A 17574-nucleotide genomic window follows, 5' to 3' on the forward strand; every position below is an offset into this window, starting at 1 on the left:
GGCAGGCTGAAACTTGCAATTCCTCCTGCCTCAGCCCAGAGTGCTGGGAGTACAGGATGTACCACCATGCCTGGCTTTTAATAGGTAATTTAAAACTGTAAGCATCTATTCAATGAATCTTATGTGGCTGTTGGTCTATACATGCTAGTCTGTAATGATGCGAGAAACACTGGTAGAAGTGCTGAACAGGAGGTATGACGCAGTGCAGTGGTAGAGCACCACCTAGCATGAGGCTCTGGGTTTGATCCATACTATGACCAAAGAAAAGAAAAAAGAAAGAAAGGAAAATGTTACGCATAGAAGTTTCTAGGCGGACTTACAGTAACACAGGGTGGGGACAGGGACAGAAACTGGAAGTCTGGAATAGAACTAAGGTTTTTCACTGTGTACTTTCTCAATCATTCTGAATGATTTCTCTATACGCCTTCAAAAATTAATGTTAATTTACAAAACGTGACAGGATCGTGCTGGCCGCAAAGTGGGCATCCTCTCGGGGCGGCTCGTCCGTGTCCGCTGAGAGGCTGCGCCCACGGGGCCGGCTGCATTCACTTCGCCACCCCCGCCCTGGCCGGGGCACTCACTTTGGCTCGTGAGGAGGTCCGGACTGGTCGACCAGCTTGAACTCGGCAGCGAAGCCGTGCGAGCGGGCGTAGTCCAGCAGGCCGCCCACCGGGTTGGTGTTCAGGTACCTGACGAGCTCACTGATCCTCCGGATGCTGCTGGGCACCCCAGACTCCAAGGTCTCCCCTGACTCCAGGTTCTCGCCTCCGGGCTGGAGAATTAGCCAAGAGGAACCAGAACCACGTCAGGAAACCAAGGCCCCATGGGCTGCCCTCCCTTGCTCAGCCGCTCTGCAGCTGGGACTTCGGAGCAGGAAAACGCCTCACCTGGTCGTCAGCCGCGGTGGTGGCTTCCTCATGCAAGGCCTTCATGGCTTCCTCTGCCGCCATCTGCTTTGCCGCCTTTTTGCTGGGGGCGCTCACCGTGGGGAAAGTCTGGGCCCCGACCGCAACACAGTACTGGAACCTGCAGGAAACAGGGACGGGGCAGCTGATCTGTGAACGGCTCGGCAGGCTGGCCTTCGCTCCTTTCACTGTGCTCACGGCCAGCGCCCTTGCTGCCTCCTGCTCAGTGGCCCTCAGCCTGGCTGACGCCTTTCGGCATGCAAGCTATCGCCCTGGCTTCACCTCCAGGGATCCCTCTTCGTCCCCGTCTTTTTTTTTTCTTTCTCTCTCTCTTTCTTTCTTTTCTTCTCTCTCTTTTCTTTCTTTCTTTTTCTCTCTCTTCTTTCTTCCTTCCTTCCTTCTTTCTTTTTCTTTCCTTTCTTTTCTCTTGGTGCTGGGAGGGACCCCAGGGCCCACACACATTAAGCAAGGACTCTACCATGAAGCCACAGCAAGCTCTGAATCCTTCTCGGCACACATGCGTACAGCTGCCCTGTGCATCCCTTCCTACCAACGGTGACCTCCAAGCTGGGAGCCTCCCTGACACTTGGTTCCACTGAACTCCTAATGTCAGGCTCTCTGCTTCACAAGCAGCAACCAGGCCCTGAAGGGCCCACAGGAGAACTCTCACTAAGAAATCTGCCACCTGTGAGGAGGGAAATGTGTCTTTCTTTTTGAAAAAACCTTGACAGAGAGACACGGCACATGGGCATACTTGGGGTCGTGGGCAGGCCCTTCTTTGGACAGGAGGCGGAATTCGCAGGAGTTCCCCAGTTTGTGCATACACTCCAGCAATGTCGTGACAGGGCTCTTCCCAGAGAACAACGATGACACTGAAGGGCTTGGGGGCTGGGGCTCTGCTGTCTGGAGAAAATGAGACAAGAAGAAAACATAACACAAAAAAACAAAACTAGGAGAACTGCCAGTCCAGCACAGCAGGGGAGATGGAATGGGAAAATTTCTTTTGCACAGTGCAATGCTCGGGGCTGGCTGTCCAGAGGAAGGGGCCTGGGGACTTCCGAGGCACGGCAGGAGGGGGAAGGTTGTCCTCCTAGAGAGGTCAATGAGCCTTCCAGTCTCTCTGGGACACTCTGGAAATGCAGTCAGGAGGGGAAGGGAGCCATGCTGGAGCCGGGTGAGGAGGAGAGGCCAGCGGGTGAAGTGGGTGCTGCCCAGGGAAGACAGTGAGTGTCCAGAAGAGGAGTGCTCCAGGCCAGTTAGGCCCTGGCATTTCCCAACATCAGCCGTGAACCTGTGTCCCCAAAGGGAGGACACCTACCTTCTCTGACTCCATCTCTGTGGAACACAGGGATAAGTCTTCGGGCTTCCCACTGTCCTGAGCTCTGGCTTCCCGAAGCAGAACTGTCATAGCTTTCATGGCTGCATCCTGCTTCGCCACTTTCTTGCTGCCAGCTTCAGCTGGGGGAAACTCTCGGCCACTGATGACAACCTGGTATTTAAATCTTGGTGGAAAGCAATCAGATGTGTGAAGCCCAGGCCACACCTGCCCTCTGCTCTTTCCAAGCAGTTCCCCCAGAGTGTTCTGCTGCCCTAAGCATGTTTTGACTTGTAGAGGAGATGGAGGGTAGGCCCAGGAGCTCTGATCACTTTGGAAGATCGGTCTGTCCCATCCTTTTATTTTGGTAGGGGTAGGGGTGGAGCTGAGGAATCGAACCAGGGCCTCATGCATGCTAGGCAAGTCCTTGTTCTATCTCTGAGCTACATCCCCAGCTCTATTTTATTTTTTTAAATTACGAGACAGGGTCTCACTGAGCTGTCCAGGCTGGCCTTGAACTTGTGATCCTCCTGCCTCCACCTCCCCAGGAGCTGGAATTACAGGTATGCACCACTGTGTCTGGATTGTAGCTTCTTTTGGAACAAAGCAACTGAAGACTCTCTCCATATAGCTCAGTGGAGCAAGCTCAGCAACAGGAGGGCGATACAAACCTTGCTCGGGGGAAACTTACTATCTGCTAGCCATAAAATAAAATAAAGTAGGGCCAGGGATTTAGCTCAGTGGTTTTGCTGCCTGCTGCGCAAGCAAAAGGACCCGAGTTTGATCTCCCGTACCAAAAACAAAACAAAACAAAAATAAAATAAAATAAAGTCTCTATAAGAAATGATGGGCTAAAATCATCCTTATAGTCCTGTCAGCAACTAGAAGGCCTCCAGCCTAGAGCACCTGTGGTGGACTGGCCTCCTCATGGGAGAGCCCCAAAGAGTAAAGGGCTGGGGATGTGCCTCAGTGGTACGGTGCTCGCTGAGCACGCACACAGCCTTGGGCTCGACCGCAACTGCAGAACAGCAAAGGTACTGGACAGCTCAGCCTCACATGCCTGACACTTGCCCCTCATCCAAGACCTGATAGGCCTAGAGGGGCAGAAGGGGAGTTGGACCCTAACTTGCCCGGAGAGTACATCACTTACAGCTTGTTTTGAGCCAGCCTAGAGCTCTCCGCTTACCCCGAATCTGAGATGAATGAATTTTCCTTGTTATACACACAGCCAAAAAGCATTCACTCTAGGCCCCTGGACTAGGCCTAGGCCTCTTCTGTTCAAGGTGTTCAATCTGTTCTGCTCTTTGCTAGATCTTGGTTTCATTTAGAAAAGTAGGTCTCGGTCTTGTGAAATACTTGAACATGGTATCGATGTTTCTTATAGCTGATATCCAAATAATTACTAAACACAAGACCCATGGCTCTCCCCTAACCCTGGGGAGGGAGGATGTGGGGAAAGAGAGGGTGCAGCCATCCAGGCTCTTCCTTAACAGACAGACCAGTCCTGGCCCTCCCAGCCTCTCGGCCAATGCAGCCCCGTTCTCAACAGCTTCCCTGCAATGCCAGCTTGGTGTCATGAGGACAGTCAGCAAGGCATCAGGGCCACGGCTGGGAAGCCCTGCCTGGAGAAACCAGCCTGCATATACACAGCCATGTGCACAGACAGAAACGTTCCGGGCAATGCCATTTCAGCCAACGATGGGCCACATATACAATAGTGGTCCCGTAAGGCAGTACTGCCTGCGATGGAGCTGTCTTAGTTTGTCTGCATGATGTTTGCACAATGATGCAACTGCTTCATAAGCACACCTGTCAGACTGTACCTCCACTGCTAAGTGGCACAGGACCCTGTAAAGGTGGGTGGCATCTCCCGTCCTCCCTGGTCCTCTGGCTGCACCCTGCCACCACTTGGAGTCAGTCTCCGCCAGGCCCTCCAACAGCTCCTTTCTGGGCCCAGGTGTCTTCTTCAGTGTCCTCTGACCTGGGGACCACCTAGTGCAAGGCTCACCCAGCTGTCTGAGGAGGGGAACCGATTCCTCGGCTCAGGAGCAGCAGCGAGTGCTGGCCCACCTATGTGTGCAGAGGTGGTGTGTAAAATTAGGACCAGCACCTCCAACAACAGGCAGGCAGCCGTGCATGCTTTGCACCACCCTCTCCCTGCCCGCCTTCACTGTCAGCATGGCCTCCCTCACTCAGTGTGTGCAGCCTGCCCCAACCCACCTGCTCCTACACCTGTCTCAGGAACTGAGCTTGGAGGGGAGGGGAGAATACACAGGGGTTCAATCTCCATCACATCTGGACACCTTAGGAGGCAGGTGTAACACAGATGTACGTAAGCCAATCATGTCTAGAGAACCTCCTCTTTGCTCAGCCAAGACACTGGCCGATCCCTGCTCATCACCTGGAGAAGGGCCAAGAGAAGGTGATTCAGCCAATAGGCAGATAAAGAAGAGGAAAAAAAGGGCCACCAAAGGGCTCTGCTCACAAGTCAGCTGAGACTGCGTCCAGAGTGAGTGCCTGAGCCCAACCCGAGGTTCAGCTCCTGGCGGTCTCTTACCGAGGTTCATGGGACGGTCCACTCTGCTCTATGAGGTTGAACTCACAGGTCTGACTAGAGAACTGTGCATACTCTAACAGCCCGCTGATGGGGTTCTTCAGCTGGCACTCTGTCAGCTTCTTGTAGGATGAACACCGTGGCAAGCCAGGGCTGTAGACGGAGGGCATCTCCATGATGGCTCGAAACTCACCTGGCGCTGCGCGGATACTGTTCAAGTCATCTGGGATGTCATCTGTGGCCCACTGGCCATTTTCAGAGTCCATATACCCTGCTCTGAAGGGCCGATTGTGATAGAACGGTGGCCTAAGTCTCATTGGTCTTGGTCGGGCCTCTTCTCTACTTTCTAACTTTGCCACAGGCTCCTGCCCGTTCTGTACTTTCACTGTGGCCACCACATTGTTGGAAGCATCTGATGGGGCCAAGTGACAGGTGGGGAGCGGGGCACTTCTTCTAGGCTCAGGGACAGCAGGTGGAGTGGCTGCGGGGACACCGTGCACGTCTCTCCTGACTTGCATCCTCTCGCGCTTCTTGTCTGTCAGGTGCCACATAGGAGGCGTGGCTCCTTGCCTGCAGACATCCCCCTGCCTCTCCAAGTCGATTAGCACTGTGTTCACATCCCGGGCCTTGGTGAGACCAATATTTTTAGCCAGATTCAGGGCGGAAGAGTTAGACACATTGAACAGGTGGGCACAGATTTTCTCCTTGATCTCAGCCATGTCAAAAGGCTCAGGAGGATCTTCTAAGTCAGATGTGGAGTTTCTGTCCTCAGCTTTCAAAGTGGGCCGTGGGTCTGGTCTCACTGCTTCAACAGGCTTGTCCCAGGCCTGAACTGAGGCTGCAATGCTCCATAGAGGGGGTGTTCCTGTCCCCTTGTGCAGCTTACCCTTCTTCGCCAGGGAGTATAAAGAGTGATTGACTTCCTGCTTCCGTAACCCGAGCTTCCTGGCCAGATCACGTGCTGTGGTGGCCGACTGTTCTCCTAGCTCTTCCAAGAACGCTAAGACCCTTTGCTCCTGATTCTGGCTGATGCTCAGGTCCTGGAATTGTGAGGAAAGCCCATCAATCCCTCTCCATGGCACTCTGCCTCGTGGTGAAGGGAACTGGGACCCTACCTGGAGCCCTGGCCTGCGGAAAGGTGCGACCCTGGGGACGCCCCTGAGCCCGAGTTGCGCGCCTCCAGCAGGGGGCCCTGGACGCCCTGGCCAAGATCCTGGGAAGAGGCCTGGGAGGAGCGGCGGTGGAAGCGGCAGCAATGGTGGCTGTTTTCCGGGCAGGGGCACTTCCAGGAGCCGGCCCTTGAGAAACTCTATTTGCTGGAGTTGGAAATTGTTAAGGCAGGATCCTGGCCCCCGTGGCTGCTGGGCGGCCTTGCTGTGTTCATGGTCCTGGCCGGGGTGGGAGTGGGATCTGGAGAGTGAACGCTCCTGCCGGGACAAGATGTAGGAAGGAGTGAGAAGGCTGCGGTGGAAGCCCAGCCAGCCCCGCCCAGGAGGCTGCCCAATGCCCAGCTAGGGTACAGCCCCCCAGAAGTACTGACTAGGGCCACCACAGGGAATCCCGGCGGAGGCAGAGCCCGCAGGGCTCCCCAGCACGAAGAGGTCTGGCTCCCTCAGCACAGCTTCTTCCTGACCTGACTGTCTCCTCTCAACAGTGCATGGCGTTGAGAAGGGCCCTTTCTACCTACGCCAAAGTTCCTCTTGTAAAGATCAGAAAAACAAATAAATGGTTTTGAAAATAAACAAAGACAGAACTGTGAGAATTGGAAGGGAGTTAAGGGACTAAGGAGTCAATGAGAGCAGCCCTACTTGAGGGAGGGTGCCCACCACACAAGGACCCTGTCTCAAATCTGTCTCCCAGCTGGGCGGGTAGTGCATGGCTATGATCCCGCGCCTGGAAGGCTGAGGCAGGAGGACTGATGCCAGTTCAAGGCCAGCCCGGGTCTACACAGTGAGGCCCGTCTCAAAAAAACACCCCCCAAACTGTCACCTGGGTGACTGTGACAAAAGGAGAGATGTCAGTTAACTGAATGACCCTGCCCCCACCTGGTCTCCCAGGTACAGGGGAAATAATGCAATGGTCTCCAAAAGGAAGGGCTGCAGGGCCTGAGACTCATCTGCTTGCCCCTGGACCAGCACTGGTTTTTAAGGAAGCTGGAGGGTTTCCTTACGAAAGCACCATGCTGTCCCCTCTTGCGTGAGGTACCCAGGCTCACCTGGACGCGAGCAGCAGGCAGGGCCTGTTCCTCCTGCAGCACACCCTCTGCTTCCCTGGCTGCCTCCACTGCCCCGCCTTCTGAACCCGTCCCTCCACCTTTCTGCCACACATCTGGCCTGTCCGGCTGCTCCACTCCAGCCAAGCCCTCAGATCCCGAACCTCTCTTGGGTGAAGATACTCTGCAAAGGCCGGCTAGGTCTCCCATTCTAGGGCTGAGCAGCCACATGTGGGTCATGAAGCTTTACTTACAAAAGCAGGGGGAGCACTGGGTTTGGCTGTGGGCTGCAGACTGCTGACTCCTGTCTCTACAACTTCCACTCCTAACTGCTGGCATCTGCTGCTCATGTGCACTGTCCCATTTCTACTTCTTCCTTGTTCTGGCTTCATACACCCCTCACTCTGCCTTGAGCACTAGATCAGCCAGGTTGCTGTCATCCATCTCCCAACCTAAACTAGCTCTCTTATGCAACTCAAACCTAAACGATCTCCAGCGACTACAATCTGCACTTTGTGGAGAAGCTTAAGATCTGAATTTCCAATTACCTAGCGAGACATCCATCTGCTCAGATACCCTACCATTATCTCAAACGCCACATGTTCCGAACCAAATTAATCATTTCCCTCAAAGGCAGCCCCTGTTTTTATTAGTGTTGATGGCATTCTCCTCCTCCTGGGTCTTTACAGCTAGAAACTTGAGTCATCTCTGCTGCCTGCCTCCCCGCCCGCCTCCCTCTCCCATGGTCTGACCAGGTATCTGCCAAGGCTTGCCTACTGTTTCTGAGATGTGTCTTCCAGTCCCAGCTCCTCATTACCTCAGAGCTGCCTATCCTTGAACACCTGTGACATTTACTTTTTATCAAAGCTACTAGATTTTAAAACCTAACAATAGTAGCTCAGTGGTTTCACTGCCTGCTGCGCAAGCACAAGGACCCAAGTTCGATCCCCGGTACCAAAAACACCCCCCCAAAACCTAACAATGGCACACACAGCCTGTAGTATATCTGAAGGGTAATAATACTGGGTGCCCTAGAAATTATGCTCACCTCCACTCCCAGTCTTCATAGCATAGTCTTAGCATAGTCCCAGTCTTCACTGGGTTGTAGCTGACTCTACAGTGAGTTCCAGGGGGAACAAGGGCTACACCTCAGTCAGTCACCTTTGTTTCCCTAGCACCTGGTGCAAAGCTGACAATGAACCAACGTTTGTTGAATCTGTGGCTGCATGAACAAGACATCCCTATTCCCAATCACTTCTCTCCTTTCTCCTCTCATGCACCCCGGCCCCACAGTGCTAGGGCCAGAACTGACATAGACAGAGTGCCCAGTCCACAGAACTTAATCATGGGAACTTCAGGGGTTTTCTGATTAGCTCTTAAAGTGACCCTGGAAGAAGAACTTTGGGGCTGGCACGGTGGCTCGTGGCTGCAATCCCAGCACCCAGGAGGCTGCTGAGGCAGGAGGAGCAAGGAGTTTGGGGCCAGTCTGGGTACCCAGTGAGACTCTGTCTCAAAAACAAAACAAAAACATTTTGTTTCGAGGTGGTTAAAGTCATTTTCTAGGTAAATAATTTCTAGATTTAAACTGCTACTCTCAGCCAAAATCTGGCAAATTTTGAGTGTTCACCTTTGAAATAACTGACAGTTACCATACACTCATGCTGTGCAACAGTATTCACACAGCTTTTATAAATATGTGATGGAATTAGTTAGGAATATGTTAAGACAAAAAAGGCAAGTTGCAAAGTAAATGTCTGCTTTAATCTCTTCTACTATAAACAAATGAGGAACCTCATGAATACACACACAAGTGGATAAAGAGAGAAAAGAAATGATCCATTAAGAGTGGTTTTAGGAGATGTTAGAAGTAGAGGGAAGGAAATTATTAATTTTGTGTTTCCTTCCCCCTGAAAACCAAGCCTCACTGGAGAACAGTCAGGCAGACAGCCGCTGCAGGGTGGTCACTCCCAAACTCCTAAAGCTCACTTCTCTCCCACTTGTCTGTTTATTGAGAAAACTGTGTAACAGTCATCTACCATTCACTCCCTCCAAATTTTCCCTTTAAACTGTTATATTTCCGATCAAAAGATAAGCCCCTGCCTTTCTTTACCACTTGGACTCTCAGAGTGACACTGGGGTACGTGAACAGAAGCTTTTCCTTCGTGGCGGGTGTCTCTAGTCCCTCTAAAGAAGGGCTTTTAAAGACACACACACCGTAATAGTATGTAACACTTTCAAAATGGAGGTGTGATTTGCATTTAGTAAAGTTGTGGGCTGGGGATTTAGCTCAGTGGTTCTGGCGCCTGCCTTGGAAGAGCAAGATCATGAGTTCGATCCCCGGTACCAAAACACAAAACGGCCACACCACAACCAAGAAGCAGAGCACTTCCACTTCCCAGAAGGCCTCTCAGGGCCCTCAGCAGGGAGTCAGTCCCCTCGCCAGCCCCGGCACCCACGGACAGCTTTGTTTCCACAACGCCACACGCGTGTGCGCGCAGCCTCAAGCCTGTCTGGCTGCGCTCAGCACCGCGCATCTGCGAGCCAGGCTCCTCCAGCGGGGCCATTTGTGCTTCCGGTTCTAGCACGCTGAATAAAGCTGTTAGGACGAGCTGGATCTGGTCTCCCACAGCTCTCGGGGTGGAAAGGGTACTCGAAAGGGTCCTCAGCAATGAAAGCGGTGCCCGGGGCCGAGCCACCGCGGGGAGGACGGGCCTGGCTGGGAGGCGCCGGCCCCGCCACCCGGAACGCGGTCCCGCCCCGCGCAGGCCGCCCGGGAGTGGGAGGCGCGCGGCGCTTACCTGTGGGGGGTCCATGGCGCCCGCCGCCGCCGCCGCCGCCGCCGCCGCCGCGAGCATCGCCCGCGCCAGGCGTCTTCGGCCGCAAGATGGCTCTGGGTCAATTTCGGTTTCGTTTCCTTGCAAAACCGGCCTCCGGAAAGACTGCCGGGAGGAGGGGTTTGGCCTGCCGGGCCGCGCTGCGCTCTCCAGCCCCGCCGCTGCCTCTCGGCTCAGGCCACGGGGCCCCAACGCGCTGGCCTCGCTGCTCTCAGCCTGGGCTTTCTTTCCCAGGGCCCTCACCCTGCTACGAACGGAGGCAGGGTTACCAGCAAGAGGAGGCGGGAGCGCTGCAGGGTATCGGCCCCTCCCGGGAGGGGTAATTAAGCAGCGCCTCCTGCCCCTCGTCGCACCACAGCTCTGCTCTGCGCGCGTGGGAGCAGTTTTGAGGCCGGAGCCCCCCCCAACACACACACTGGTCACGGAAGCCTCAGTTCACCTAAGGCCTCGCCACCTGACTGCTTCATTCCACCTGCAGCTCTCCGGTTTCGCCCCCACCTGCTCAGGAGACAAACGCCCCTTCCCAGCAGCACCTCCAGCCCCTGCCTGTGACCTCCGTGCTCTCCTGCAGCTGCCCTGCCCCGCATTTCTCCAGGGAGCTGCTTACTTCTGCTGTGCCTTCGCACATTCTGTTCCCTGGCCCAGAGTGCACTTATTTGCGACTGCTTTTGGTGAAGCCACGTTTCAAAACAGGCTTTGCTTTGCCCTACGGAGGCCTAGGCAGCGAGGGAGCCAGTGTGCGCTCCAGGTTCTGGGCTTTCCCTTGCTCAGCACTTAACCCTAACAGGCCTCTTTCACATTCTTCTGAAAACGCCTCATCCCATCATTTAACAAAACTGCACTGAGCACTGAGCACGTGCCCGACTCCATGGAAGGAATGAGGCTCTGACACCAGGGCCAGACCCTGCACCAGTCAGTCCTGGGGGAACCACTGACGTGCACTATTTATACACCTGCCTTCCGCGCTGTCAGGTCCTCCTGGGGGGGGTGGGGGCATGGGTTTGTCCCTGTAGCCCCTGAACAGTGACCCTGAGATGAGGACTGAAGAGCTGAATGAACAGCAGCGCTCAGTAGGCAGAACACTGCTGAACTTCACAGGAGCAAACTACGGATACCAGAAAGCTCATGGAAACGTGCATGACCTTGCTACTTCAGGGAGATGCCCGGGAAAGCCCTGGCAAGTGGATAGGCTCCATCGAGCTCCGGTGCAGAGCAGCTCTCTCCCTGCGGGAGGCTGGGCTGCTGGAACCTGGGAAGGAAGGCAGTGTCCGCTCCACAGGGCGGCCGGGCATCAGGGAAGGATCCACAGCCGCGCCGTTTGTGGCGTGCTGGACACAACCGCTGAGCCACCTCGGGAGAAATGGGCAGTGATGACCACAGACTGTGCTGAGCTGGGACACCACACAGCAGCGAAGCTGAAGAACTGCCGCCACCTTCAGCAAGGTCCCCCAGGCAGAGGTGACAGCGCTCCGGGTCGGCTCCATTCACAAGGAACACGGACACCCAGACGGGGCTAAAACAAAGCACGCGCTCTGCAGGGAAGGAGGGGGTTGACTGGGAAGATGTTCTGGGAGTGGTGACGTCCTTGTTCTTGAATAGAGGCTACTCATGGATTGCGTTCAAATAATTCAGTTATGTTTTATTCACATTTCTATACATACACTATATTTCGCAATTTAAAATGTTAAAGCAACTAACTCTGCCTCCAGCCCTGCAGCCCACTCCCCGTTCTTTTCTCTGCTTTGCAGAACCTGAGGCAGGCCGTAACCTCTGCTGTCTTGTTTTGGGTGGACGATCTGAAAGCATTTAACTCTTCCTCAGGAATGCTCCAGAAAAGCTTCCAACCCAACTGCTGCACGGCGGTACTGCTGGGGCCCTGAAGCAGACAGGAGCAATTTCTTCCCTCCAGAGAGGGTTGGTTTGTGCCTCGGAAGATGACTGCTGCTGTCACTTAATCTTAGCAACTCAAGTAGCAGCAGACTTCTTCATAAACCTTTCATCTCCTCACCTAGCGATCGTCTTAACTCCCCCAGGGTTGCAAGGTGGTTGTTGTAGGGACTTGACAAGCTAAATGAAGCTCTTTGAAAGATTAACCCAAAGTAATTTGGTTTTTTTTGTTTTGTAACCCAAAGTAATTTGTTTACTGCAGAAATTTTCAAAACTACAGCCCATGAACACAGCGAAGGTCGCTGTTAGTCCTCCATTGTCAAAGCACTGATGCCTCCTCCGAGTCCAGGTCTTCCGGTCCTCCCCACAGCTGTCCCTTGGTAAAGCACGCTCACCCCGGGGTCCAGAGAGCCTCCTGAGGGCTGCGGGGAGCCCAGCTGCCGGGCCACCCGGACTCATTAGTAACTGCCTGAGTAAGGTGACCGAGGACCTCCCCGGCGACGCCGGCAATCTGGCTTCAGCTTCTCCAGGGCGCTGCTGGGCTCCCGCTCCTTCAGGCCTTCTGGCCGGACTTTTCCATCTTAGAAACGGGTTTATGATCACAATTACTGAGCTAGTTTTAGCTCCAACCCCTGCTCTTCTTTTTAACTCTAAATAACTGTTAGTCTGGCTTTGTAATTATTAATTTGGTTTGTTGTGAATTTTGTGTTTAACCTCACTGCAGGCAGGGACACTTATTTACAACAACAGCTTTTGAGTTGGTAATTTCCTGTAACCAGACTGAGGTTCACATACGGGCTACATCCTGTTGGATCATTTATGTCCCTATGCTACAGCAGATGTCTGCAAACTCCTTCAGGACTGGCTCAACCAGAAACACTGCTACGGAAGTGTACTGAGACTACTTGCAACATGTGATCACAGAAAATAATAGTTATTTTTAATTACTCCGGCATTATTTTAGAAGACAGTATGCACAGAAATAGACTCACGTTTTCATCCAGGCTCTTAGGAAACGGGTAATAAGCAATTCATACGGTTCGTAGATACAAACTTACAGGCTTTTGTGTTGCTGTTTCCCTTCAATCCTTTTTCTTTGGGATTTCCTTTCTTTTTATTCCACTGAAACAGCTACTACTCTGGCAACATTCACTTTCAGAATTCACGGGGTCTTCCTGCGGTCACCCCACCAGCTCTGCTAACATGCTAGGGTTCCAGAAGGCACAGCAGTGAGATGTCCAGCTGGCAGAGTGGCGCTCTGTGGCTGTATTTATGCTGATGTCTGTTCTACTGATGTTAAGCAATCAGCCCTGGCTTTTGAAGTTACAAGAAAGTAAGAAATGTGTCAGGCACCACTGAAAGAAGCTGTCTCCAAAGTAGTTCGAGTACCTGTACCCAAAATTACACAACAAATGAAGAAAAAAGGTGATGTTTATCAACTGTAGTATGTGTAAGCATGGTTAGTAGGTTAATAAAGACATAGGATTAGAAATCATGTCAAAACAATATTTAAATAATGGCCAACAGACTGTGTAGCATATTCCAGGTGTAAATAACCAGTTAATGCACGTACATTTAATCTCCTGACCATGCCATGAGGGTGGCCTATGCAGCTTGTGGTTGAGGCATCCAGTCCTGCCGCCTTACCCTGCCTGTCCTAAGTGAGCCTGGTCCTGTGTACAGCATGTGACTGGCACCACCAAGCTGGACCTAAAGCAGGGGCTCCCACCCGCTCTTGCTGCTTCTTCCTCTTTGTTCCAGCAGGCCCTAGCCTGTGAGTGGCCAGACTGAGACTAGCTGGAGTTCTGCACTGATCCCTGGGAAGCAGGCTGATTTCACTAAGAGCCAGTTTGTAAAAAGCCAATTTGCCAAATGGCCAATTCACTGAATAACCAATTTATGAAACAGCCAATATACTGAATTTACTTTTTTCCCCAGTCTTAATTGCCCAGTTTTTATTTTGTCTTCGTAACAGAAGTGGAAGAAATGTACCCCCACCTGCTGTCTGAGCTGGAGAGCGAGGAGTCTGGGAGCTCGAGGGTGAGATCCAGTAGATTCTGTGGAAGTGTCTGCAGTGACTTTCTGGGAGTTGGCAGGCAGCCGCTGCAGCCCACAGTCTTCTTCCCAAAGGGAATTAGTAAGGCTCTGCCGTTTCTCGCTTGTCTTTGACAGTCTTCCTTTCAGTACTGACAAGTTCAGAAAATCACTACCCACGCTGAGGAGAAGGCCCTGCCAAGTCAGAGTAGCAGTGATTTGAAGATGCTGGCCTTCGAGACTAGCGGATGTGGGCCACGCCAAGCATGTCCACGGCCATCAGGATCTGGCAGGGCAAGGAGTGGCAGCTCCCCAAGAGCCTCTGGAGGGAGCAGAGTCCTGCCCATGTCTTCATTTTAGCCCCATGGCCTGATTTCACACCACAGTCTCCAGAATCAGGACAGAATAAACTTTTGCTATGCTAAGCCACCAGTCTGCGGCAATTCGCTACTGCAGCCATGGGAAACTAACAGCATCTCGAGGGAAGTGCAGAGCAGGCAGCTTGCAGCCTGGGGGTTTCCGCTCTGAGGGTGTCAGAGGGAAGGGCTGGACTGGCTGGCTGTCAGACAGCACAGGTACAGTGCCAAGCTAAACAACAGCCTCATCACAATGTCCAACAGAATTACAGCTGTACACTGATTTCTTTTTTCAGGAAGGTGCCATTTATTTATTTATTTTGCAGTGCTGTGGGCTGAACTCACAGTCTGCCTTCCTGCCCCAACCTTTCTTGGTGCTGTGGATGGAATCTACAGCCTCATGCATGCCAGCCAAGTGCTCTGCCACTAAGCCACATCCTCAGCCCTCCATTTACATTGTAAAGTGAAGCCTGGGTACAGTGCCCCAGATCTACATAAAGACCCAGAGACTTGGGAGGCTGAGGTGAGAGAATCACTTGAGTTCAGGAATTCAAGGTCAACCTGGGCAACAAAGGCAGGCCCCAGCTTAAAATGTAAATAAATAAAATAAAAGATGACAGAAAGGCAATAAAATCAGACGCAGGAGACATTCCGTACAACTGCGTTTTCAGGGGTATAAGGCCTCCTAGTGCTCTCCCTGAATGCAATCTGGCTTCCATCCTGTCTATACTTCTCCACAGAGCCAGAGGCATCTCTGGAAACTGCAATCTGACCATGCATGGAACTGAAGAAAAAGTATAAACTAAGTCAAGCATGGAGGTGCACGCCTGTAATCCCAGCACTCTGGAAAGCCAAGGCAGAAGGATCGAAAGTTCAGCCCAGACAGGGCAATTTAGTGAGATCCTGACTTAAAAAGTAAAATGGGACCTGACCCAGATTTTCCCCTTCTTGGTATCTTCCTGAAAGAATTAAAAGCATCACACCACAGTGACATATGCACACTCATGTTGATAGCAGCACAGTTTGTAATAGCGGAATCTTGGAAACAGACCAAATGCCCATCAATGGATGAATGGATAATAAAGATGTTTTGTTTTTTATTTATTATTTATTTTTGGTACCAGAGATTGAACTCGGGACCTTGTGCTTGCGAGGCAGATGCCAGAACCACTGAGCTAAATTCCCGGCTGAAAAAAGATGTTTTAAAAAAAAATACAGTGGAGTACTACTCTGCCATAAAGAAGGATAAACTTGAGACATTTCTAGGTAAATGGATGCACCTTGAGATCATAGTCTTAAGTGAGATAAATCAGACACATGTTTAAATATAGCATTGTTTCTCTGGTATGAGAAACTGAAAGGGTAAATATGGACCAAAATGTGTAACAGATATTAGGAAATAGGAAGAAAATGATCAAATGGGAAGGGGAACAAGAGAGAGGGGAAGGGGAAAGGAAGGAAGAGAAAAAATAAAAAGTGACTAGAAGGAAAAAAAATGGAAACAAAGCTTCTGTAAATAAGGAGGGGAAGAGAGGTTGAAGGGAGGGGAGGGGACTGGAGAAAAAAGAAGAATCAAGCCGGGGATTTAGCTCAGTGGTTTCACTGCCTGCTGCGCAAGCGCAAGGACCCGAGTTTGATCCCCGGTACAAAAAAAAGAATCAAGATGTATTATGTACAGGCCCAAATTCCCTATGATAAATGTTATCATTATGTATATCTAAAGTGTACCAATAAAATTAATTTTTAAAAAAGTAAAATGGGATAGGGATGTAGCTCAGTGATGGAGTGCCCCTGGGTTCAAATCCAATATAGCAAAAAAAGAGAAACTGCTAAATAAACTAGCAGTTTAAGGGAGGGAATAGAGTCAGGGGTCCAGGATGGGGCAAAGGAGGCTTCAGCAATAGAGACGAGGCTCTGGCTCAAGCAAGTACACTGTGGTATTTCAATGACTTACATGTGCGCTGCATGCATGTGCTTTTACAGCTATCATTACACTATCAACAACGACAGTTTGATGGCTTCCCAGTGCTCTTAAGATACAGCAAAAATGTTTACATGATGGCTCAGAGGCCTTGCCTAACTGCATCCTGTCCTCTCTCCTCTCTCCATCTCTGCCCCACCTCCCAGAGCCTTCTCTGTCCAGGCTGCCGACTCCCCCTGCCACACGCTCCTGCCTCTCTCTGGGCTGTTTTCACCCAAGCTATTGGTACATTCTCAGCTCAGGCCACACTTCCTCAGGAAGTGCCGACCTCGGGCCATGCTACACTGGTACTGTCTCAGAGTGGTTTTTGGTTGTTTCTTTGACCAGCACTTCCAGAAGGCCAGAGCTACACTCAAGCTTTGCTGATCAGGGTGTTGATGGGCCTTCACACAGAAGACAATCGGTACTCAAAAGGTATTGAAAAACTCTGTCAGCCTCCCAGAAAGACCGGTGCCCCCTAAGCAAAGGTTCTGAGTCCCTGCCAGGTCTTTCTTCTTCCCATAGGTGGGCCTCAACTTGGCTTTTGACTTCTTCACTGGCTCCAGGCCTTTCCCCATCTTTTCTCTGGCATCTGAGTGAACAGTGGGACCCCATGAGAGGGGTGAAGTCCCCAACATGGAGCACACTAAAAAGTTCAGCTACAGAGTGACGAATCCCAACACAGCTGCTTAGTCCATGGATCTGACCCCTCTCAGAAACAACTGCCAGGCCACAGTAACCTAACCGCACACAGTGGGAGAAGACTGATCAGAGGCCCCGAGAATGTCCCATCCTGAGTGCATGTGCACCTGGAGACGAAGACAGAGCCTGGTAGGTCTTAACAAGACGCTTGTCCCCGCCTGCCCTCCACCCCAGGTTTAGCTCCTGGAGTCTAACCACTGCACTAGGCCCGTTCTGCGTCAGGAGAAGGCCCCTTCTGCAGCAATTTCTCATACCAGTCTGGATTTTCCTATCAACAAAGAAAGTTTAAGGAAGGCAGGAACTGTGGGTGGAGGTGCTGACGCCTGTAGTCACCCTTCACCCCAAGCTGATGAAATCAGTGTGAAACCTCTTCTAATTAGCTAATATGGTCTGGTACAGTTTCCCTGTTTAGGAAATCTGGGAGATAGGAGGTGTGGGATAAGGGCACTTCTTTGATAAATTGTTTATCATAAATCAGCAGTCAATATTAGCTGAGAGTGGTAGCAAACACTTGTAATCCCAGCACTTGAGAGGCTGAGGCAGGAAGATCACTATGAGTTCAAGGCCTGGGCTACATAGTGAGTTCAAGACCAGCCTGCACTACATAGTGACCCTGTCACAAAACAAAACAAAACACCCAGTCAATATCATAGTTTGAATAGAGCAGTTAGACGTTATCACTAAAATGAAAAATAAAATAAGGAATTCTGAGATGCATTGTTTTTTACATCCTAATATTTCTGCTATTAGAATATGAGTTGAATATAAGTATACATCTAATACAGTGTCCTCTTTTTTTTTGGTACTGGAAATCG

The 17574-nt window shown here is 51.7% G+C and overlaps 1 protein-coding gene across 8 annotated transcripts in view; it reads right to left on the reverse strand.

Annotated features, from left to right (window-relative positions):
- Adar (adenosine deaminase RNA specific) overlaps positions 1-17574 on the reverse strand; it is a 56528-nt gene that overhangs the window by 17183 nt on the left and 21771 nt on the right. For 2 of the 8 annotated variants that reach the window (XM_087203474.1, XM_004871343.4), the window contains exons 2-6: positions 4778-6201; positions 2224-2407; positions 1660-1808; positions 888-1026; positions 582-772 (exon numbers count right to left, since the gene is read on the reverse strand). In XM_087203474.1, coding sequence (XP_087059600.1) covers positions 582-772; positions 888-1026; positions 1660-1808; positions 2224-2407; positions 4778-5493 — 1379 coding nt within the window. In that variant the 5' untranslated portion in view covers positions 5494-6201. Of the gene's footprint in view, positions 1-581; positions 773-887; positions 1027-1659; positions 1809-2223; positions 2408-4777; positions 6202-9784; positions 15761-17574 lie in introns of those variants that run through there. The other 6 variants (XM_087203472.1, XM_004871340.3, XM_087203473.1 and 3 more) reach the window with 6 other exon arrangements.

Source organism: Heterocephalus glaber, unplaced genomic scaffold, assembly GCF_053883595.1.
Source record: "Heterocephalus glaber isolate CG9 unplaced genomic scaffold, H.glaber_assembly_v1.0 deba00001795, whole genome shotgun sequence".
In the NCBI taxonomy this organism is placed as follows: Eukaryota; Metazoa; Chordata; class Mammalia; order Rodentia; family Bathyergidae; genus Heterocephalus; species Heterocephalus glaber.